The sequence below is a fragment of the Panulirus ornatus genome, chromosome 7 (assembly GCF_036320965.1).
Source record: "Panulirus ornatus isolate Po-2019 chromosome 7, ASM3632096v1, whole genome shotgun sequence".
Taxonomy (NCBI): Eukaryota; Metazoa; Arthropoda; class Malacostraca; order Decapoda; family Palinuridae; genus Panulirus; species Panulirus ornatus.
In genome coordinates this window covers 30,123,226-30,148,164 of record NC_092230.1, presented here as the reverse complement: position 1 = coordinate 30,148,164, position 24,939 = coordinate 30,123,226, and the positions used below count along the sequence as shown (strand labels likewise).

At 38.4% G+C, this 24,939-nt stretch overlaps 1 protein-coding gene across 1 annotated transcript in view; it reads left to right on the top strand.

The window, feature by feature from the left end:
- LOC139749491 (uncharacterized) overlaps positions 1 to 24,178 on the top strand; it is a 42,810-nt gene extending 18,632 nt beyond the window's left edge. The window contains exons 5-7 of the mRNA XM_071663412.1: positions 4,081 to 4,161; positions 9,461 to 9,653; positions 22,944 to 24,178. Coding sequence (XP_071519513.1) covers positions 4,081 to 4,161; positions 9,461 to 9,653; positions 22,944 to 23,055 — 386 coding nt within the window. The 3' untranslated portion in view covers positions 23,056 to 24,178. The remainder of the gene's footprint in view (positions 1 to 4,080; positions 4,162 to 9,460; positions 9,654 to 22,943) is intronic.
- Positions 24,179 to 24,939: the final 761 nt, after the last annotated feature.

Here is a 24,939-nt window from a genome sequence, read left to right as displayed (position 1 = left end):
ACACTGCTCTTCCCCAATCTGATGCTCTGTACATGCCTTCACCCTCTCAATCAATACCCTCCCATATAATTTACCAGGAATACTCAACAAACTTATACCTCTGTAATTTGAGCACTCACTCTTATCCCCTTTGCCTTTGTACAATGGCACTATGCACGCATTCCGCCAATCCTCAGGCACCTCACCATGAGTCATACATACATTAAATAACCTTACCAACCAGTCAACAATACAGTCACCCCCTTTTTTAATAAATTCCATTGCAATACCATCCAAACCTGCTGCCTTGCCGGTTTTCATCTTCCGCAAAGTTTTTACTACCTCTTCTCTGTTTACCAAATCATTTTCCCTAACCCTCTCACTTTGCACACCACCTCGACCAAAACACCCTATATCTGCCACTCTGTCATCAAACACATTCAACAAACCTTCAAAATACTCACTCCATCTCCTTCTCACATCACCACTACTTGTTATCACCTCCCCATTTGCGCCCTTCACTGAAGTTCCCATTTGCTCCCTTGTCTTACGCACTTTATTTACCTCCTTCCAGAACATCTTTTTATTCTCCCTAAAATTTAATGATACTCTCTCACCCCAACTCTCATTTGCCCTTTTTTTCACCTCTTGCACCTTTCTCTTGACCTCCTGTCTCTTTCTTTTATACATCTCCCACTCAGTTGCATTTTTTCCCTGCAAAAATCGTCCAAATGCCTCTCTCTTCTCTTTCACTAATATTCTTACTTCTTCATCCCACCACTCACTATCCTTTCTAATCAACCCACCTCCCACTCTTCTCATGCCACAAGCATCTTTTGCGCAATCCATCACTGATTCCCTAAATACATCCCATTCCTCCCCCACTCCCCTTACTTCCATTGTTCTCACCTTTTTCCATTCTGTACTCAGTCTCTCCTGGTACTTCCTCACACAGGTCTCCTTCCCAAGCTCACTTACTCTCACCACCCTCTTCACCCCAACATTCACTCTTCTTTTCTGAAAACCAATACACATCTTCACCTTAGCCTCCACAAGATAATGATCAGACATCCCTCCAGTTGCACCTCTCAGCACATTAACATCCAAAAGTCTCTCTTTCGCACGCCTGTCAATTAACACGTAATCCAATAACGCTCTCTGGCCATCTCTCCTACTTACATAAGTATACTTATGTATATCTCGCTTTTTAAACCAGGTATTCCCAATCATCAGTCCTTTTTCAGCACATAAATCTACAAGCTCTTCACCATTTCCATTTACATACTGAACACCCCATGTATACCAATTATTCCCTCAACTGCCACATTACTCACCTTTGCATTCAAATCACCCATCACTATAACCCGGTCTCGTGCATCAAAACCACTAACACACTCATTCAGCTGCTCCCAAAACACTTGCCTCTCATGATCTTTCTTCTCATGCCCGGGTGCATATGCACCAATAATCACCCACCTCTCTCCATCAACTTTCAGTTTTACCCATATTAATCGAGAATTTACTTTCTTACATTCTATCACATACTCCCACAACTCCTGTTTCAGGAGTATTGCTACTCCTTCCCTTGCTCTTGTCCTCTCACTAACCCCTGACTTTACTCCCCAGACATTCCCAAACCACTCTTCCCCTTTACCCTTGAGCTTCGTTTCACTCAGAGCCAAAACATCCAGGTTCCTTTCCTCAAACATACTACCTATCTCTCCTTTTTTCACATCTTGGTTACATCCACACACATTTAGGCACCCCACTCTGAGCCTTCGAGGAGGATGAGCACTCCCCGCGTGACTCCTTCTTCTGTTTCCCATTTTAGAAAGTTAATACAAGGAGGGGAGGATCTCTGGCCCCCCGCTCCCGTCCCCTCTAGTCGCTTTCTACGACACGCGAGGAATACGTGTGAAGTATTCTTTCACCCCTATCCCCAGGGATAATATACATATATATATACATATACACATACACACACATACACATACATACGCACATACACACACACACACACATACATATATATACATATGAAAAATGTAAGAAACAATTTAGAAAACTGAAACTTCTAGCTTGAAATGAATGAAAAAATGAATGTCACATAATGGTTCAACCTCTGGTTATGGAAAAAGGAAATGTATAATCTATTTACACAAACGTCAATAGCAGTTCTCATCAGTTTAACCACTGTATCAATAAGCTTCAATGTCTAAGCTACATTTTTCTCCAGTTTCACTATATATATATATATATATATATATATATATATATATATATATATATATATATTCTTTCTTTCTTTCATACTATTCGCCATTTCCCGCATTAGCGAGGTAGCGTTAAGAACAGAGGACTGGGCCTTAGAGGGAATATCCTCACCTGGCCCCCTTCTCTGTTCCTTCTTTTGGAAAATTAAGAAAAAAAAAAAAAAAAAAAACGAGAGGGGAGGATTTCCAGCCACCCGCTCCTTCCCCTTTTAGTCGCCTTCTACGACACGCAGGGAATACGTGGGAAGTATTCTTTCTCCCCTATCCCCAGGGATATATATATATATCCCTGGGGATATATATATATATATATATATATATATATATATATATATATATATATATATATATATATATATATATATATTATCCCTGGGGATAGGGGAGAAAGAATACTTCCCACGTATTCCCTGCGTGTCGTAGAAGGCGACTAAAAGGGAAGGGAGCGGGGGGCTGGAAATCCTCCCCTCTTGTTTTTTTTTTTTTTTTTTCCCAAAGAAGGAACAGAGAAGGGGGCCTGATGAGGATATTCCCTCAAAGGCCCAGTCCTCTGTTCTTAACGATACCTCGCTAGCGCGGGAAATGGCGAATAGTATGAAAGAAAGAATATATATATATATATATATATATATATATATATATATATATATATATATATATATATATATATATATATTGGAAAGGATCACAATTTTGCGCGTGATCAAGATATTCCTATGAGTCCACGGGGAAAATGAAACACGAAAAGTTCCCAAGTGCACTTTCGTGTAATAACAATCACATGTTTACCAAATGGCGTCCTAGCTTCGTCTCTTCGATGTATATCAACTGACTGTTATATTTCTCTCTTGTGTCTCCCCTGATGATGTGATTATTACACGAAAGTGCACTTGGGAACTTTTCGTGTTTCATTTTTCCCCGTGGACTCATAGGAATATATATATATATATATATATATATATATATATATATATATATATATATATATATATGCATATATACTGTTAGGTCAATAAAACAGTGTACCGTCTGGCATTTTCATGGTCATAGTTACTTTAAGTAAATATACTATTTTAAAACTATTGTTTTTCTTTTGTTTTTAGGCACACGAAACAGTTATGCTTTTATCTTGATGACACACCTCCCACTGAAAATATATATGTGGGCAACCACATCAAATACCTCTTTATCAGAGATTATCTATTTCAGTTGCACAGATACCTTTTAAATGCCAGTTTCTTGTACATTTTTTTTTCTTGAGTGTCACCAGCACAATGATTCAAGGAAGGACGTTTTTAAAATACACGTTAGAGAAAATATAAGTTAGGAATGTCAAACATAGTTGGCATCATTTAGTAACTAAACACTCACTTCCCTGACATATCTAAATGGTAACACAGTTCGAAGCAAATTCAACTGTTCACGAACACAGCTCCTCCCACTTCCACACAGAGGCTTGTCATTGGTTGCAGAGACCAGTGTTGTCGATAAGTCAAGTTACAGCTCTACATGTTTAAAGATTTATGCTATTTTTAGGTACACACTCCGTGCCAAATTATTCATCATTCCATAGGAATAATAAAACTGTGCCCTGATGACCTTCTAGATGGCATATCTATAAAAACATTTATAAAGATTGAAAAAAATAATAGTGACATCTTGCAAAAGATGTTTCACTTGTAGGAAGGTCAACAAAGTTGACCATAGTTGTGACTACCCGCGTTAGGTGCATAGGAAGATCTTGGCTGTGAATGTGGGGTCTATCTTGAAACTAATTTGGAAGCTACAGAAACAATTGGATAATCCTATTTCTCTCTCACCGTGGCAGAAATAGTAGCTGAGCAGACGCTACTGAATACTGAAACTTCCCACGATTCCCTCAGGAAGATCTCCACTAAGAGAAAAAGAGGTAAGTCCGAGGTCATTTAAAAACTAATTATGAATAACTAGTTTTGGTGATTTATTAGTTCCACAGTGAAACTAGCATAATTTGGAGCACGCAGTTTTATCGAAGGATATAAAACAAGTTTGTAAGGATTTTGTAAAACAGGGGGGAATATATGAGGGTGATTATCGTTAAAGTGCCCAAGCATCTGGCCCCCTCGTCGCCGCTTCCTAAGAAGTGGAGGACTTAAGTAAGCCAGTTAAGTAAAAGTAGGTAATATACTTCGTAAAATATCAACAGAACACTTAAAAGGCCTCACCAAGTGGCCGAAATGGAGTTAGGAATACACAAAAATTATATTAGTCTCCTGCTGGAGACTGCATTGTTGTGCTTTTATACGGTGCCAAGTTAACGGTGATTTAAATGGGCTAGACTCGTATATTTTGGCGAGTATTAACAATTAAGACATCTTGGTTGCTAGGGAAGTTACTTGAGGTTTTATAGGTTCTCATTATTTCTTAGAAGTGGACTACTTTAATTAGTCCCATAGCTTCCTGGAGATACCACTGTCACATTACGTAAATTTCATCGTCTATCACGAACTGTACATTGATTTCGGAAAATATGTTCCATTTTAAACGCTATTTCCGATGCGGAGGTGAACGAATAAATCACACGAATATTCTTTGCTTTCATCATTGTGCACAAAAGAAACAAGGGTTCAGATATTTTGCCTATCATCATACTATAACTAAAGTACTATAACTAAAGTACGTAAGGGTAGTGGGGGAGGAAGGGGATATATTTAGGGAAGCATTGATGGCTTGCACAAAAAAAAAAGCCTGTGGCATGAGAAGCGTGGGAGGTGGGCAGATTAGAAAAGGTAGTGAGTGTTGGGATGAAGAAGTAAGATTATTAGTGAAAAAGAAGAGAGAGGCATTTGGACGATTTTTGCAGGGAAATAGTGCAAGTGACTGGGAGATGTATAAAAGAAAGAGGCAGGAGGTCAAGAGAAAGGTGCAAGAGGTGAAAAAGAGGACAAATGAGAGTTGGGGTGAGAGAGTATTGTTAGATTTTAGGGAGAATAAAAAGATGTTTTGGAAGGAGGTAAATAAAGTGCGTAAGATGAGAACAAATGGGAATATCGGTGAAGGGAGCTAATGGGGAGGTAATAACAAGTAGTGGTGAAGTGAGTATTTTGAAGGTTTGTTGAATGTGTTTGATGATAGAGTTGCAGATATAGGGTGTTTTGGTCGAGGTGGTGTGCGAAGTGAAAGGGTCAGGGAGAATAGTTTGGTAAACAGAGAAGAGGTAGTGAAAGCTTTGCGGAAGATGAAACCGGCAAGGTGGCGGGCTTGGATGGTATTGCAGTGGAATTTATTGAAAAAGGGAGTGACTGTGTTGTTGACTGATCGATGAGAATATTCAATGTAGGTATGGCTCATGGTGAAGTGCCTGAGGATTGGCGGAATGCATGCATAGTGCCATTGTATAACAGCAAAGGGGATAAAGGCGAGTGTTCAAATTACAAAGGTATAAGTTTGTTGAGCATTCCTGGGAAATTATATGGAAGGGTATTGATTGAGAGGGTGAATGCATGTACAGAACATCAGATTAGGGAAGAGCAGTTTGGTTTCAGAAGTGTTAGAGAAAGTGTGGATCAGGTGTATGCTTTGAAGAATGTATGTGGGAAATACTTAGAAATACAGGTGGATTTGTATGTAGCATTTATGGATTTGGAGAAAGCTTATTATAGAGTTGATAGAGATGCTCTGTGGAAGGTATTAAGAGTATATGGTGTGGGAGGTAAGTTGCTAGAAGCAGTGAAAAGTTTTTATCGAGGATGTAAGTCATTTGTATGAGTAGGAGGAGAGGAAAGTGATTGGTTCCCTGTGAATGTTGGTTTGTGGCAGGGATGCGTGATGTCTCCCTGGTTGTTCAATTTGCTTATGGATGGGGATGTTAGGGAGGTGAATGAAAGAGTTTTGGAGAGAGGAGCAAGTATGCAGTCTGTTGTGGATGAGAGAGCTTGGGAAGTGAGTCAGTTGTTTGCTGATGATACAGCGCTGGTGGCTGATTTGGGTGAGAAACTGCAGAAGCTGGTGACTGAGTTTGGTAAAATATGTGAAAGAAGAAAACTTAGAGTAAATGTGAATAAGAGCAAGGCTATTAGGTTCAGTAGTGTTGAGGGACAAATTAATTGGAAGGTGGGGGGAGGGGTCGAAGGTTCTGGGAGCATTGAAGAATGTGTGGAAGGTGAGAACGTTATTTCGGAGAGCAAAAATGGATATGCTTGAAGGAATAGTGGTTCCAACAATGTAATATGGTTGCGAGGCATGGGCTATAGATAGATATCCTCTTTGTCAATCTTTCCTCACTCATTCTCTCCATATGTCCAAACCACTTCAACACACCCTCTTCTGCTCTCTCAACCACACTCTTTTTATTTCCACACATCTCTCTTGCTTCTTCATCACTTACTTGATCAAACCACCTCACACCACATATTGTCCTCAAGCATTTCATTTCCAACACATCTACCCTTCTCCGTACAACCCTATCTATAGCCCGTGCCTTGCAAACATATAATGTTGCTGGAACTCCCATTCCTTCAGTCATACCCATTTTTGCTCTCTGAAATAATGCTCCCTCCCTCTACACATTCTTTATTGCTCCCAGAACCATCCCCCTCTCCCCCACCTGTTACTTACTTTCTCTTCTATGGTCCCATTCACTGCTAAGTCCACTCCCAGATATCTAAAACACTTTATTTCCTTCAATTTTTCTCCAATCAAACTTACATCTCAAATAACTTGTCCCTCAACCATACTAAGCCTAATAACTTTGCTTTTATTCGCATTTACTCTAAACTTTCTCCTTTCACTTACTTTTCCAAACTCAGTCACCAGCTTCTGCAGTTTCTCACTCAAATCATCCCTCAGATCTGTATCATCAGTGAACAACAACTGACTCACTTCCAAGGCCCTTTCATTCCCAATAGATTGCATACTCGCCCCTCCCTCCAAAACACTTACAGTTACCTCCCTAACCACCCCATCCATAAACAAATTTAGCAACCATGGGGACATCACATATCCCTGCTGCAGACCAGTCTTCACATGGGAACCAATCACCCTCCTCTCTTCCTACTTGTATACATGCCTTACATCCTTGGTAAAAACTTTTCAGTGCTTCTAGCAGCTTATCTCCCACTCTGTATACTCTTAAGACCTTCCACAAAGCATGTCTGTCAATCCTATCACATGCCTGCTCCAGATTCGTAAATGCTACTTACAAATCCATCTTTTTTTGTAAGTATTTCTAAAACATTCTTCAAAGCAAACACCTAATCCACACATCCTCTACCACTTCTGACTACAGTGCTCTTCCCCAATCTGATGCTCTGTACATGCCTTCATCCTCATAATCATTACCCTCCCATACAATTTCCCAGGAATACTCAACAAACTTATGACTCTATACTTTGAACACTCACCTTTATCCCCTTAGCCTTTGTACAGTGGCACTATGCATGCATTCCACCAATCCTCAGGCACTTCACCATGATCCATACACACAGTGAATACCCTTACCAACCAATCAACAACACAGTCACCCCCTTTCTTGATAAATTCTACTGCAATACCATCCAAACTCCACTGCCTTTCCGGATTTCATTCTACTCCTTCTTTCTTAACCAAACCATTCTCCCTGACCCTCTCACTTTGCACACCGCCCCAACCAAATCACCCTACATCTGCCACTGTGTCGTCAAACACATTTAACAAGCCTTCGAAATACTCACTCCATCTCCTTCTCACTTCATCACTACATGTTATTTATATATTTTGCTTTGTTGCTGTCTCCCGCATTAGCGAGGTAGCGCAAGGAAACATGAAAGAATGGCCCAACCCACCCACATGCACATGTATATACATACACATCCACACACCCAAATATACATACCTAGTCATCTCAACGTATACATATATATACACACAGACATGTGCATATATACACATGTGCATAAATCATACTGGTTGCCTTTATTCATTCCCATCGCCACCCCGCCACACATGAAATAAAAACCCCCTCCCCCTCATGTGTGCGAGGTAGCGCTAGGAAAAGACAACAAAGGCCACACATATATCTATATATATATCTGACAGTTCAACCCTCTCAATGTGCATTTAATCTTTTCTTTGTGTCATGTCATTGTGTAGAAAAAGTGTTATTTATACACAGGTGCACAGAAAAGATAACTGTTATTTTTTTCTTATGAATTATGATGACTTTCTAGTTTGAGAACCATTATTTATCACACTGGTCAATCCAAAACATGGAAAAAATGCTTTATATTTTCATTTATTTGATTAGTTTTACAAAGAACAAACAGAACTCTAATTTTTGTTGTGAATTACATGATGAATATGCCTTCTTTAAGAAAACGGTTTTTACTGGACTGACCAAACCTGTGCATAGGAGTGTGGACATGTCAGTTGGCATAACCATCATAGTTATTAGAGAGGATGCAGAGTTGCCCATTGTGGTCACTAGCAGGTTGCTGGGGCCTTCAGGCAACTCCAGTTACTCCTTTGATTGGGTTACCCTATATAGCCAAACAATAGTGCCAACAATGCATGCAGAATTCGACTTGTTACAAGAAATTAAATCAGAAGATTGAGGTTTATTGCACCCTTCTGCTTGACAAGAGATTGTTGTGCATAACACCAAAAGGATTGATAATGGAATAAGGGTTCTGAAACAATTTCAAGGAAGTGTAAAGTATCATTAAGTAGTTTGGATGTGGAATACAGTTATGAAAAAAGGGAATAAGGTGCACTACTGTTTTTTTAATCAAACATCATTTGGCCTTTCACTTTTATTTCCCTTGTCTATATAACAAGAAACAGATGATGGAAAAATAATATTCCTAGTTATGATTTTATCCAAGAATGCCAGTAGTATATTTATACTTAAATTCATATTTCATCTTTCAGTAGATAATGTTAAGACAAAGATATTAACATTAACAGATAAATTATCCATATCAATTGTTATAAATAAGATCCAGCCATATGTGAATATGTCTCACATCTCTGATAAGAGTAGGAGTCTTAGGCATTGTTTGATTTAACTCTGCACTATTCATCTATCATTTGATAAGTGATCATTTGTGTGTCATTATATGAAAGATTTAAAGACTTCAGTGTAACATTTTTAAGTATGTTCTCTTAATTACTCCCTGATTAGATCAATTACCAGTCATGTATTAAGAAAAAGGGAGCTTGTCATAGAATTCATGAGAGTGTATGACTTGCAGACCGTGGACCCAAGTCATGGGAATTCTTGATAAGGCTTCTGGCTCATGAGAATACCAACCCCTCATTGATCCGATGGGAGAATAAGGCGGCTGCCACTTTCAGATTAGTGCAGCCACAGACCATCGCTCGCATGTGGGGTGCCCGTTCAGGCAAGCCTGAACTCTCGTACAATAACTTTGCCAGAGCCCTTAGGTAAGGTATACTTGTGTCACCACATGTTAACTGCAGATTCATGTCTTTGTCTTTTCTAGTGATTAGTAATTTTCAGCCTTTCTGTATCATAGCTACTTAAAGGTGCTGAATTTTAACACCCCTGTAAACAAAAGTTTATTGCATGTGTACATATGTATCCTTTACTATTGTACAGCATTCTTCCACAAATATTTCATGTGCAGATTATAGTTTTCATATTATTTATGTTGCTGATTATAGCTTTTATTCATTCCATTTATAGCTTCTTGCAAACCCATTTGTCTGTAAGATTAGTCCTGCTTTCAGGTAAAATGTTGAATCTTTAAGTATTTGTTACACATTTCAGAATTTCAGCCTTACTCATCTTACTGTAATGAAACTTAGATATCTCCTGATGATTATGTGTCTGAAAACTATTTTCTTGTCAATTTACTTTCTTGAAATAATATGCCAGGTTTGAGAAAAAAGACCTTTCTCTCCTTTGGAGAGAGCATAATGGACATCTGAGGGAACGCTTGCTTGCAGGATTCAAGATCTCTTAACCCACTCACTGCAACTGGGTCATATAGATATAACATTTAATTTCTGATCACAGGGGTTAGGATGAATAGGAACAAAATTCTTCCATCTTCTTTTACCCTTCCCTTCTGACACATATTCTCTTAGTCAACCTCTCCACATTCATTTATTCTGTATGTCCAAACCATTGTATCATGTCTTCTTTAGCTAACTACCATACTGTTATTGCCATACCTTTCTAGCACTGTTGTTTCATACTTGATCAACCCTTCTCGCACCACGTAATGTCCATAGTATACACTTCATTTTCAGCACATTCACCTGCTTCTTTACATTCTCATCAAGAGCACATACCTCGCATCCATATACCATGGGGAGTAGCATACCTTCAAACATGGCGATCATTAACCCCCAAGATAGTGACCTATCTTTCCTGAGTATCACTGGATCCTCCTCCACACACCCACCCACTACCACCACCACCACTGCCACCACACACACACTATGACTCCCTTTCGATCCCATAGTTTACTTCACTACCATATCCACATACAGGTATCTAAATCTCTCCACTTCCCCCAAGTTTTCTCCATTCAGACTCACACTCCAAATAATCTGTCTCTCTTCCCTTCTAAATCTAATAATCTTAGCTTTCACAATGGCAGTATGGTAACCAAGAGGATACTTTATTTTTCTGGAGTATCCAGGTCTCGGCCTGCTTTCTTGTAGTGGCCTTGTTATTACACCCTTAGGGGTAGAACATAAGGAAGAGGTGTTGCCCATCTTCGTCAGGGTGATAGTGTTTAATCTTTTTTAGATAATACAGACAGATACTTAAGATGTACTGAGATTTTTAGTTTTTGGACAATTTGGGAGCCCCACTGCCTCTGGGAAACAGTGTGCTGATGTTGCATTCTGCCAGTGACCTGTCAGGGGTGAATCACAAAAGGCTGTGGCAGCACTGGAGTCTGTCAGTTATGCCAGGTAGTAAAAGGGACAAGCGATTGAGGGTAATGATGCTGAATGTAAATGGGATGACTGGTGAGAGCAAAAGGAGGGAGCTAATGGAGAAATTTGAAAGTTATAGTATGGTGATGATGCTGAATGTAAATAGGATGACTGGTGAGAGCAAAAGGAGGGAGCTAATGGAAAAATTTGAAAGTTATAGTTTGGATATGCTGGGAATTGGGGAAACCCATATCCTTGGGCAGGGTGTATGGAGTGAAAATAGAAATGATGAATGCAAATTATGGAAGGGCATGGAAAGAGGAGTATGAATTGGAATTAATGAAAATTATTAGGGAAGAAGGAAAGAAGGATGTGCGATTATGCTATCATCAAGAGTATGGGAGCATGTTACAAAGCATGGATTGAATGGAACAAGAATTGTGTGGGTGAAAGGAATGATTGGAATTGTGAAGTATGCATGAATATGTGTATATGCACCTGTGAATATGAAGCCTGTGTGAGGTAAGGATGAAATGAAGCATTCTGGAGAAATTTGAATAACTATATAAATGGTTTTGAGATGGAGAGAAAGGGGGTTGTAAAGGATGATATGAATGCTCAGGTGGGATTTGTTGAATTGGCAAGATAATTTGTAAACGGGGAGTGCCTGGAGTAAATGAGAATGGGAGTTATCTTGCGGGTGTCTTTGTTTAGAGGGGTTTATGTCTGTTCTTTTTTCTGCACAAGATGATCCATAGGTATACATGGATGAGAAATGATGGAAGAGAAGAACAAAAGGCTCTGATTGACTGTGTGGCAGTGGATGAAAGGCTGTGCTTGATGCTAGATTTAAGAGGATTCTTTGGAAGTTCTGACCATTTTGCAGTTCTTGTGGGGGAAGAGCATCAGGTAGAAGTGGAGGTATTGTGTGAGGAAGAATGGAGAGGTAAAAGAGTTGGCAAATGAGAAGATGAATTGGAAAGAAAGCAAGGAGCAGTAGGAAAGGAGGGTGACTGAAAGCTTAGATGGAAGTGCAGCAAATGTAGGGATGCAGTAATGTGTGAATTAGGTGTTTAAAATGTTTAGAGAAGGACTGTTTGCAGTTGTAGAATTAATAGTTGGATACAAGGTCATGAGATATAGGAATGAAAGGGAAATGTACGGTGTAAGATGAGATTAGAAATAATGTGGAAGAGAAGAAAAAGGCATATGGTTGGCTGCTCTAAAAGGATGTCCCCATGAAAATTCAGCAAAGGAGATGGGATGAATATGATATGTGTAAGTGGAATATTGGATACAAGATCATGAGATATAGGAATGAAAGGGAAATGTATGGTGTAAGAGGAGATTAGAAATAATGTGGAAGAGAAGGAAAAGGCATGTGGTAGGCTGCTCTAAAAGAATGTCCCCATGAAAATTCAGCAAAGGAGATGGGACGAATATGATATGTGTAAGTGGAATATTAAAAAAACTGATAGAGGAAAGTAAAGAAAGAGTAAATAAAGATTTTGGAAGAAAGTTGAGTGAAAACTTTAGGGAAAATAAGAAATTTTGCTGGAAGGAGGTGAAAAGGAAAGGGGTGGATGCAAGAGAGGAAATGTTAATGAATGTGAATGAATCAAAAGGGGTAAGTGAAAGGAAGATAGAGTATTTCGAAGAACTGATAGATGTGGTAGATGATGAGGCAACATTTATTACATGCACAGGTATGGAAGATGGATGAGATGATACAAGTGCAAGGGCCTATAGCAGAAAGTTAGGGGAAAAGGGTGATAATGAGGCTGAAGTTAGGATAGGCACCTGGAGTGGATGAGATAATGGCTGAAAAGCTGAAGTATGGAGGAGAAAGCATAGTAGACTGTATGCATTTGATATGTAATTAGTATGGAAATGGAAAGTTGTGCCTGATGATTTTGTGAAAGCTATTATTGTTCCTTTATTCAAGGGAAAAGGTGCTAACAATTAATGTAGTAATTAGAGGGGAATAAGTCTGTTAATTATATTAGGAAAAGAGTTTTCAAGAGTGTTGATTGATAGGGTGAAGGAAGGGACTGAATGCAGAATAAGTGAGGTGCAAGGGGTTTTTAGGAAAGGTGGCAGCTGTGTGGATTAGATGTTTGTGGTGAAAGTGACTGAAAAATTATCTAGCAAAAGGTAAAAAGTTTTATGCAGCTTATATGGATCTGGAGAAAGTGCATGAGAGTTGATTGGAATGTATTATGAGATGTGGTATGGTTGTATTGGGTAAGGGAACAACTGTTCGATGGTGTGAAAGCCTTCTATAGAATAGCAAATGCATGTGTAAATGTGGATGGAGAGTTGAGCGAAAGTTTTGGTACATTTTGGTGTGAGGCAGGACTGTGTGATGTCACTGTGGCTTTTAAACACACATACAGATGTAGTGCAGAGATGGAATGTGGTGGCGAGGTATAATGGCCAGTGACAATCCTGTTTATGGATGATACTGTGTTGTTTGCCAGGAGTGAAGAGGAGTTGAAGGTTGTAAATGCCTTTTATGATTTGCAGAGTGTAGGCTATTAAAGATAAATGGGAGTTAAAGTAAATTAATTAGTTTGAAAGGAAACAGAGCAAAACTATAGATTTTGCAAAACCCTAAAAAGATGAGGTGAGAGAATTTTAGTCTTTAGGAGCTGTCTTGGGTAAGTTTGGTGATATGGAAGGTGATATAAGGGAGAGAGTTGGATAGGGTAGAAGAGTCATTGAGTCCCTCAGTAGAAAAATGAATGGTAGAGGCATAAGGATGGAAGTGAAGAAAGGATTGAGGGTCAGCATATTCCTCCCAACCCTGACCTATGCAACTGAAACATGGATGTGGAATGAGTCACAGATAAATGGGAGTTAAAGTAAATTAATTAGTTTGAAAGGAAACAGAGCAAAACTATAGATTTTGCAAAACCCTAAAAAGATGAGGTGAGAGAATTTTAGTCTTTAGGAGCTGTCTTGGGTAAGTTTGGTGATATGGAAGGTGATATAAGGGAGAGAGTTGGATAGGGTAGAAGAGTCATTGAGTCCCTCAGTAGAAAAATGAATGGTAGAGGCATAAGGATGGAAGTGAAGAAAGGATTGAGGGTCAGCATATTCCTCCCAACCCTGACCTATGCAACTGAAACATGGACGTGGAATGAGTCACAGAGGTCAAGAATCAAGGCTTTGGAAGCAAGTTATTTGAGAGGAGCATGTGGTATGACTAGATGGAATGAAGAAAGAAATGAGGGGGGGAGTAAGAGAGATGTGGTATGAAAGGGAATGCAAAGGGTATGAATTGCGTGAGCAGTAGATTGGGTGAAAAGTAATATTTTTAGATGGTTTGGGTATGTGAAAAGCATTCAACACTGGGAGTTTACAAGGAGAGTGCAAAATGGTACAATTGAATTGGTTGGTGTGAAAGGAACACCAAATGTGGCATGGGGAAATAGGGTGGAAGAGTACAGGAGGAAGAGCAGGTTAGGAAGAATGCATGGAATGGTATATGCAAAGGAGGCACGTAAGGGCAGGGATGAGTGGAGACTATTTTTTTTTGGCCATCTCCTTGATGGGAGTTCCCGGAGGGAACAGGCATTAGGGATATAGGTAGATATATAGATGGACAAATTATTTACAGTTACTCACAGCTTTCTTATTTCACACATTCCCAAACTCAGACATCAGCTTCTGCAGTTTCTCACTTGAATCTGACATCATCAAACAACTACTGACTCGCATCCCAGCACACACACACACACACACACACACACACACACACACACACACACACACACACACACACACACACACCAAAAGACTGCATACCTGCCCCTCTCTTCAAGACCCTTGTATTTACCTCTATCACCCCTCCATCCATAAACAAATTAAAGAGCCATCATGATTCACACCCCAGATACAGACCCACCTTCACTTGGAACTACTAACCCTTTTCTCTTCATACTCCTACACACACACTGTACTCTCTTGATGAAAATTCCTCTCTGCTTCTGATAGATTTCCTCTCTTTGCCTGTATTTGTAACACCTTGCACAAAATGTCTCTATAAACCATGTATTAGGCTTTCTCCAGATCCTTAGATAGCACACACAAATCCATCTATTTCTCCAAGTGTTTCTCTCACACATTCTTCAAAGCAAACACCTGATCCAGAGTGCTCTGCCACTCCTTAAAGCATGTTGTTCCTCCACAGTCTGATGCTCTGTGCATTCCACAACCCCTCTCAGTCACCTTTTTTCCATGCAACTTAACATGTACTTAACAGACTTATATCTCTGTAATTGGAACATTCACTTTTGTTCCCCTTGCCGTAACATAGTGGCGCTGTACATTTATTTTGCCAATCTGCAAGTACCTTGCCATAATCTGTAAATACATTGAAAATCATAACTGACCAATCAGTGACACAACCACCTCCATCATAAGAAATTCAACTGCAGTGTCATCCTCTCCAGCCACTTTGCCACATTTCATCTTATGCAAGGTTTTCAACACTTATTTTTTCCCCAAGCCACATGGCTCTCTTACTTTGCATACCTGGATCTTTATGTCTAGATATTTATTTTGCGTTGTTGAAGAAGTAGCAAGTGGTAGTAGAAGAAAAACAGATCAGTAGACTCTTGATTTGTAATAGAAGGGATTCAGGTGAGCAGTAATGAGATATATTGACAAGTAATCCTGTAGTAATAGATATGATGGTGGGGAGGCTGTGATGATCAGGAAAAAATGTGAGGTAATGAGTATAAAATGTGCAGAAAACAACAAGGCCTTTGAAAATTTCACCAATCTTCCTCAAGTATTTAAGGTACACATTATTTTTCGATGTTACAAATACTTTAAAGTAAAAATATATCATTTAACTGTTAAAATCTGCAGTATTCCTCCATATTATGAGCTGTGTGGGATTTAGTGCAATTATTTTTTCTAAGTTGGACTTTCCAGCCACGTACATAAGTTCACATCAAGGCCCAGCCATGATTGAAATGTAAAGAGTTAATGAGTGGGAAAAAGAAGAGAAAAGGGAAAGTATTTAGAAAATTTGGAGGAATTAAAAAACTGTCTTTTAGAATGTATCAGTTCAAAGTTCCTGGGAAAGACATGAAAGGGTAGCGAGTTTCATAGATTTAAGGGGTATGAAAAAAAAGTCATGAAAATGACCCATCCTTGAGTTGCCAGTGGCCACACAATAACGTGTGATGCAGCAGCTTGCCAAGCATTGTGTGGTCCAGTTATTGTTGGGGGAACACAAGCAGCCAGCTCTTAGTAACAAATATCAAAGTAATACCTATAGAAGAGGGAAAGTGAACAAACATTGCAGTGTAGGGTAAGCAGGTTATGCTGTGAGTTTAGCTTGGAATTGGAAGAGTTTATAAATTGGACTGCTTTCAACTCGACTCCTTCCGGTAAGGATGTAGGGCTAAGACCACCCAGATGAGAGCAGTACTTGTACATGGACAGATCAGTTATTTGTATAAAAGGAGAAACTGTCCAGAAGAAAAGAAATTTTGACTTCTAAACAGGACTCCCAGTTGCTGAGAAGCAGACTCAGCTGTTTCTGTAATGTGAGGTTTCCAAGATTGTTGAATGTTGCAGTAATAACAAGTATGTTCATTGGATCAAGAAGTGGAATTACTAATCTGTTGAAGGAAAGAGGAAAGTTGTGAAGAATTATTGATAGAGAGATGGGCAGAAACTGGGTATTGTTAACGTTAGACTTAACCTAATTTTGTATACCCATTGAAGTATCCTGTACTAGCTTGAGGTTATTGAGGAATTTGTGTCGAGATGAAATGCAGATTGAATAAGAGAAGGAACAGAATTGAAGGATGTGGGGGAATGCAGTGTTGAGTTGGTGCAGAAAGTTACAGAATGCCTATTAGTTATCAGAGGGTGAATGTACAGTGTACAGCACACAGAAGTTTAAAAAGTTGTTTGGTGATAGAGTTCAAGACATGGTCCCTTTAGATTTAGAATTCCCTCTCTGCACAGTACAACTAGGTACTTATAAGATTATACCAGCACGAACGTTTTTGTAGATAACATTGAAATTAAGCAAAATGTCAGCTGCTGGGGGAAGATGGATGGGGATTTCATAGGTTGTGCCGGTTTCTAGGTATGCTCTACCAAGATTTACATCAATCAAATATATCTTTTATGATCTTCATAGCCCTTTCCACAAGTGTATTATTCAAAATGGTAAGACTTTCTTATTAACACTTTATTACCTTTAATTTTGGGACCCTGAAGAAGTCTGTGAAACTCAGGTAGCATTTAAACATAAAAATATCTCAAGGTTTTATAAATCTTAAGTTTCAACCTACAATGAAATGTTTCTTCAGTCTCACAGAAACTGCACAGTAAAGTGTTTCTTTATCCAGGCCCTTTCAAGTCCGTGCTAAAAAGGAACTCTCTTGCTATGCTGAAAAGAAACTCTCTTGCTGAATCAAGAAGTTTGTAGTGCTTTCACAAAACAAATGCTTCTACCCGGGTTTTCTTTAGGAATCTCACTGCTGAGGATATGCTACTAAGTTTTGGTTCTTGACAACATTGTTGTTAAGTAACATCCTTACTTATATGAGGCAGATTTGGTTCACATCCTCTGTGTGGCTCTGGATATTCTACCTTTTTATCTGAATGTGATCCCAAGTTAGAGCCAAGTATTTGCAAAGGAGTGGTTCCTTCTTATGTCTTTCATAAAGTCTCTCTTGCTTATGAATATGGTCTTACATACTCGAAAGACCTTCTGTAGGAGAGAAATGTATGTTTTGAGGTATGAAAACTACTGCTGTACCATGGGCATAGCCTTCTAAGCTTCCATTTATTTTCCTCCTACTCCTTTCATTGTAAAAGATGATTTATCCTTCGCGGCAACTAGTTCAAGGCACAGACATCGGTGGGTAGTGAATTATGGGGTTTGGTGGCTGCTTGTCACTGCCTCATCACTGTATATTTGTTAGGTCTGTATGGTATTTGTTAGGTCAGGTAGTCTTATGGATATCATGATGTTTGAACAGGATGAATCTTCATGGATGCTGTATGCCATATTTTAAAGGGTAAAGCAGTGTTTGAATCCCCTTGTCTCCAATCAAGTGCCTTCAGGTGCTCATAGGATTTTATTATGGTTGAGAAATGCTTTTATGCTTCAAATTTTTTTCTTTGTTCTTAACATAAATTATCTTCAGACATGTTTGTGTAAAATGTTTATTATCATACCCGTGGGTATAAGTTGTATGTCGCAGAAGGTAACTAAGAGGGGTGGGAGCTGGGGCAGGAAATCCTTCCCTTCTTGTGTTTTAATATCTAAATGATGGAACAAATGGAGGAGCCAAGTGTGGAGTGCTTATCCTCCTCAGACTTGGGCTAGGGTTTCTGAATGTTCATAGATTTAACCAAGATAAGAAATGAGAGAGAGGTAATATGTTTGAGAAAAGGAACTTGTATGTTCTAATTCTTAATGAATGAAGTGGGAGCTGTGCATTTTGTTTAGACTCCTTAGTGAGTCTGCACATGTATTTTGGTAAAAAAAAAAAAAAAAAAAACTTGTAGAGCAGACCCATCACCCTTTGTAAATACTTTTCCAAATAGGTCTCAGTCTCTTCTAGCAATATTTCAACGTTCATTGTAAACAAATTAAAGTCTCAGAGTTAGTGATAATAGTGTTAGAGTGAAAATATGATAAGATCACCATTTCCAAATCTAGGTAAGATATCAACAATAGAGATTTTCCCACAGAATATTCACTTCCAGGGACTCTTTAAAAGGAATAGGACAAACAAAGTAGGTGTTGGTGACCTGCTCTTTATTAAAGCTCATTTAGATCTTGCAGAAAAAAACATCTGTAGCAATTGGGAATGTTGACTACATATTTGTAGAAATTAAAGATAATGTAAGAAAATAACAGTAATACTAGTTTATAACCCCCCCCCCCCCCCCCCCCCCCCCCCCCCTGCACAGACACCATAGGTAGAGAAAAGCTTTTGTGATCAGTTAGCAGATATTTGTAATGAACAAGATTCTATTATAGTAGGAGATTTTGGTTTAACAGGTTTTAAGTGGGGAGAATCCCTTTACAGTAGTTCCGGGCATGGACTCTACCTAAATTTGCTTATTAGTGTTCTAGTATGATTAGTTGAGAAACTTACATGTGAATTTTTTTTGGGGGGATTAGTTCATATATAAATGAGGATCTCTGCTACAAATGAGGATGTCATTGATAATGTTGAAATTGGAGAAAAGTTTAGTGCAAGTGATCACTGACAAATTATTTTGAGGTCACTCTCAATGCTGCATGTAATGTTGGTAAAAGTGACAGTTGCAAAAAAAATATCCAATTTCAAACATGCAAATTTTAATGATCTTTGTATTACTCTCAATAGGCCAACATGGGATGATATAGTCAATGAAAATGATATGAACGTAGTTTGGAAAAGCTTCAGAAAACCTTCAAAGCAGCAGAGGGAACATGGATACCAATGCCTAGTAGACAACGGTCTATTTCTTGAACAAAACCAAGGTGGTGGAATGGTGAAATAAAAAAGTGCCTGTTGTCAGAGAAAATAGCTCATAAAAAACTTGGAAAATCCAATAACCACCATGATAGAGTAATGCATGTAAATTTATTAAGAGAAAGTAAGAGAGTTGCATGACAAATTAAGCATTGATATGAAGCATATATTGCAGAAAATAGCAAAAGAAATCCTTTAGAATTTTACAGTTATGTTAGAAGCAAGAAAGTCATTACCCAGTCAATAGATATTGATTATGGAAAATGGTGACTTGGTTCAAGATGACCAAGCCATGGCAAAGATATTAAATGACTTTTTATATCAGTATTTATGATCGAAGACACAACCCATGTCTTGAATCCAGTTTCATTGATAAGAGGTGAACTTTCTTCAACAAATTGACATGATATCCAAGGACATACTCTCAGCAATATAAAGAATGAAAATCAATAGAATGGCAGGCCCAGAAAAATTTCATCCAAGAACATTGAAAGAGGCAAAAAATGGGACAGTTAAGCCCTTGACTGCCCTTTTCAATGAGTCTTTGTTACAAAATGTTCCAGATGAAGGAAAATTTGCCAGTGTAACACCAATTTATAAAACAGGTAACAAGTCAATGCTTGGAAATTATCATCCTATTAGCTTAATGTCTGTTGTTGGAAAACTTATAGAATCCATCATTCAATATAGACTTGTAAGCCATTTCGGGGACCACTACTTGATAAATGATTCTCAGCGTGGTTTTTGATGAAATTGCTAATGTCAAACAATTCTGCTTGATTTCTTGTATGATATAATCAGTATTTATAATGAAAGTAAAGCGGTGGATGTTATCTATCTAGACTTTCAGGAAGCTTTCATCGAGGTTCTACATCAAAGATTACTAGCAACAGTTAAGTCACATGGCATTGATGGGGTTGTACTTCAGTGGATAGGAAGTTAGTTAACTGGATGTCAACAAAGAGTAGTGATCAATGGTCAAGCCTCAGAATTGTTAGACGTAACAAGTAGAGTTCCACAAGGATCAGTCTTGGGACTGGTTCTTATCCTCATATATATTAATGATATTGATAATGGGTTGCATTGCAAGATATTTAAAGTTGCTGATGGTACAGCTTGAAACTGACATAGACACACAAATAAACTGGGCTCATAAGTGACATATGAATTTTAACATTGATAAGTGCAGTTTTTCTAAGTAAATTGAATGACTTAGTGCCTTCTATGAAATTTACTTTAGAGACTGAAGATAATGGAAAATTACTATTCTTGGATGTGGTGATTCACAGGGAAGATTATTGTTTTAACTTAAGCATTTTCAGAAAACCAACCCATACATTGTCCTATGTTCATTTTCATTCTGGTCATAGCTCTAGCATTAAAATGTCTATATTTTCTTCTATGCATTTAAGAGGTCTGCGAATTACAGGCCTGGAATTTCTGGATGAGAAATTTGAAGATATTAACAGTGAAAAGAAAATTTGTTATCCTTCTCATGTACTATATAAATGTAAGACCAAGGCAAGAAAGACTTATGATAATGTTTTCATGTGATAGAAGGTCTTTCAGTAATATTCTGTGCTTTACATAACACAAAGCTTTTGAACCAATTATTCCATTACTTAGGCTATTTGATGTAAAATTACTTTTCTCTTATGAGAGCACTGTAAGTGGCATCTACTACAGCTTCCTTGCCGCTTTTCATCTCATGCAAGGCATTCACCACCTTTTCTCGAAAACACCCTACATTTGCCACTTTGTAATCAAACACCTTTATCGGTCCTTCAAAATACTCACTCCCTCTCATCCTCAATTCATCACTAACTGTTATCACTTCCTTTTTAGCCCCCTTCACCAGTCCATTTGTGCTCTTGTCTTTCGCTCATTATTTACCTCCATCCAAAACATCTTTTTATTCTCCCTAAAATTTAATGATATCTTTCACCCCAACTCGCATTTGCCCCACTTTTCAACCCCTGCACTTTTCTCTTGACCTCCTGCTGCTTCCTTTTATACATCTCAATCATTTGCACTCCTTCCTTGTAACTTCCACTCAAACACCTCGTTTTTCTCTTTCACCACTCACTACCCTTTCTAATCTACCCACCACTGACCTTTTGCTTGCCACATGCATCTCTTACATGTGCCTTCAATCCTTCCTTAAATACCTCCCATTCCTCACCTTTTGCCATTCTACACTCAATCTCTCCTGGTATTTCTTCGCACAAGTCTTTTCTAAGCTCACTTACTCTCACCACTCCTACCAACATTGTTTCCTCTTTTCTGAAGATTTCTATGAATCTTAACCCTTGACTCCACAGGTGATCAGACATCCCACCAGCTGCCCCTCTCAGCATATTTACATCCAAAAGTCTCTCTTTTACATACAAATACTTGTGCATAAACCTCTTTTTTAAACCAGTTATTCCCAATCACCAGTCTTTTTTCAGCACACAATTCCATAAGCTCTTCACCATTTCCATTCATAAAACTGAATATCCCATGCACCCCAATTATACCCTTAACTGCCACATCACCTACCTTTGCATTTAAATCACCCATCACTAATACTTTGTCTTGTACATCAAACCTACTGACACACTTACTCAACTGCTCCTAAAACACTTCCCTCATGCTCTTCTCATGGCCAGGTGCATGAGCACCTATAATCACCTGTCTCTCACCATCCACTTTCAGTTTTATTCTCATCAATCTAGAATTTACTTCTGTACATTCAATCACACACTTCCATAAATGTTTCAGGAGTATTTTTACTCCTTCCTTAGCTCTTATCCTCTCACCAAATCCTGACTTTTTGTAAGACATTTCCAAACTATAAGACATTTCCAAACTATTTTTCCCTTTTACCTTTGGACTTTATTTCACTCAGAACTAGAACATCCAGTTTTCTTTCCTCTAACATACGACCTATCTATCCTCTCTTCTCATCTTGGTTACATCCACACGCATTCATACACCCCAGTCTGAGCCTTTGAGGAGGATGAGTACTCCTGGCCTGGCTCCTTTTTCTTTTTCCTCTTTTAGAAATTAGGACACAAGTAGGGAAGCCCCCTGCTGTCACCCCCTTAGTCAACCCCTACAACATGCTGGGAATGTGGAGGTAGAATTCTTTTTTCTCCTTCACAGATATATATTCTGTACTTATGTCTTAGTATATGCCACATTGTGCAAGTTTATACCAGAAACCCTTTTGATGTTATACACTGTCATTGTATAAGTTGTTTGTTTTACTATAGCTTTTTCAGTTTGAGTTATTGCATTAGAAAATAGGTCTAATGTCTGTTGACTTTTGCAGGTACCACTACTCGACAAAATTTCTGACAAAGGTGTCAGAACGTCAGTTGGTTTATGGCTGTGGCCCTGAAGCACTCAGGTTCTTGGACAATCTCAAGAACCAGTCATCTTAGTGTCCTTAACCTTCTTAAGGACATGTAAGTGCCTGGCTTTGGGGAAGCATCAATATTTTTCTTATTTTGTGCTCTTAGTGATTCTCAAGTACCTGGCCATGCTGAAGATACCAATTGTGTTAGTAGTACTCAGGAATTCAGCGGTGCTCCAGTGCCATCCCATGCTGAAGAACCAGTCATTTTAGTGGTCATAACATTGCTATTGTACCTGTTCATGCTAAAGAATCAGACTAGTGGTCTTTGTTGATGCTCATGAACCTAGATGTGTTAGAGAAACTAACTTTGCCTTTGCTCCTTCATTTGTCATTAGAACTGTTGATGATATGGCTATTGTTTGATAGCCATAAAGTAGTACATGAGTTCAGCATTACCTTGAACAAGTTTTAACAAGACTTTAGAAAGAACAAAATTTTCCACCCCCTGAATTGATGCTGATCTCCATTGTGGTTTGTGATATATATTGTCTTAGCCTTTTGTATAACATTAAGATTCTGTCACATTAGTTTGTTGACAGTCACCCTGAAAAAGTAGTAAGAAAGCCGCGGAGCGAAACAAATCTTCCTGTTTCTGAAACCATGCCAATCTGCACTTCATTGGTGATACTGATTCTTTTGGCCTTTTGTATATTGTGTAGATTTATGTAGATTAGGTTCTGTAGACATATTGTAGAGTACATTGATTCTAGTAGATTTTGTTGACTTAATATAGATTTTGTTGGTTGCCTGTAAGTTGAACATGTTTTTTGGTTAGTGTAAATAGCATAAATACTTTTGAGTAGCTTAGATCATGATGTGAAGTATATATTTCATGGACTTTGCCACAGTAATGTATCTTAAATTATTATGGCATAGTCTCTAGATTATTTAAAAGTAGCATTAATTTTTTTGCTTAACTTAGCATAGATTTTTCTGTTCTGTAGAATTTTTTGTTTTGTGTAAAATCTTAGATTCTTATGGATTATTGTCATGGCTATGATAAAGATCTTTGGCCAGTGTAGACACCGTAAATTGCATTTGATGAGAGTAAGTGACGTTGATGATAATAAGGTTGTATAATGCTAAACTCCAGTAATGAAATGTTCATACATTTATTTTCTATTATTTCTAAGAATATGCAACTGATATATTGGATGTTTGATTCAGTCCACTGGAGTTCACTAGTTATAGAGGCACTATTGTTGTGGCCACCTGCTTGAGGGAGTTCTGGTTGGGAACAGGCGTCAGAGATATAGATAAATGATGATTCAGTCGTGCCACATTATGTCACCTTTGATATGTGGTGGTAATAATAAAAACTTAAGGGAGTGACCAGTCATGGTTAAATTTGCCTTTGAGTCATCTAGCCAAGAGGTACTAAGGCAAGCTAAGAAACTTAAAGGTAGGATGGAATTCATTGGAATATTCATCAAATGTGAGAGCAAGAAAAACAAATAATATAACCAAAAGACAAAAAACTGAAGACCCTTCAAGAAGCAAGAGGACGGAACAGTCCTGCTAACACTGCAGAGGGGGCAGGGGTGTTAGGAGATGATAGAGTCAGACTGAAAGCAATCCATTCAAATGTTGATGGATTACTAGTTAATGGTGAAGAGCTGGAATTCAAGGATTGTGTGAGGGAAAATGATTTTGATACTATAGGAGTTGTGGAAACAAACTGACTAAAGAGGTAAGATCTCACATGTTCTGCCCATAGTAGTAAGGAAGGAAAGAGAAGGCAAAGAAAGGGGATGATTGGATTTCTTAATAAAAGATAGCCTAAAGTTTCAAGAAATGTGAGAATGATGGCCCATTCAAACAATACATAATGGGAAGAGTAACTGCAGGCAAGAAGTGCATGATGGTGTTAATATCAATAATCCTCCAAAGACTTGCAGTGATCTAGAGT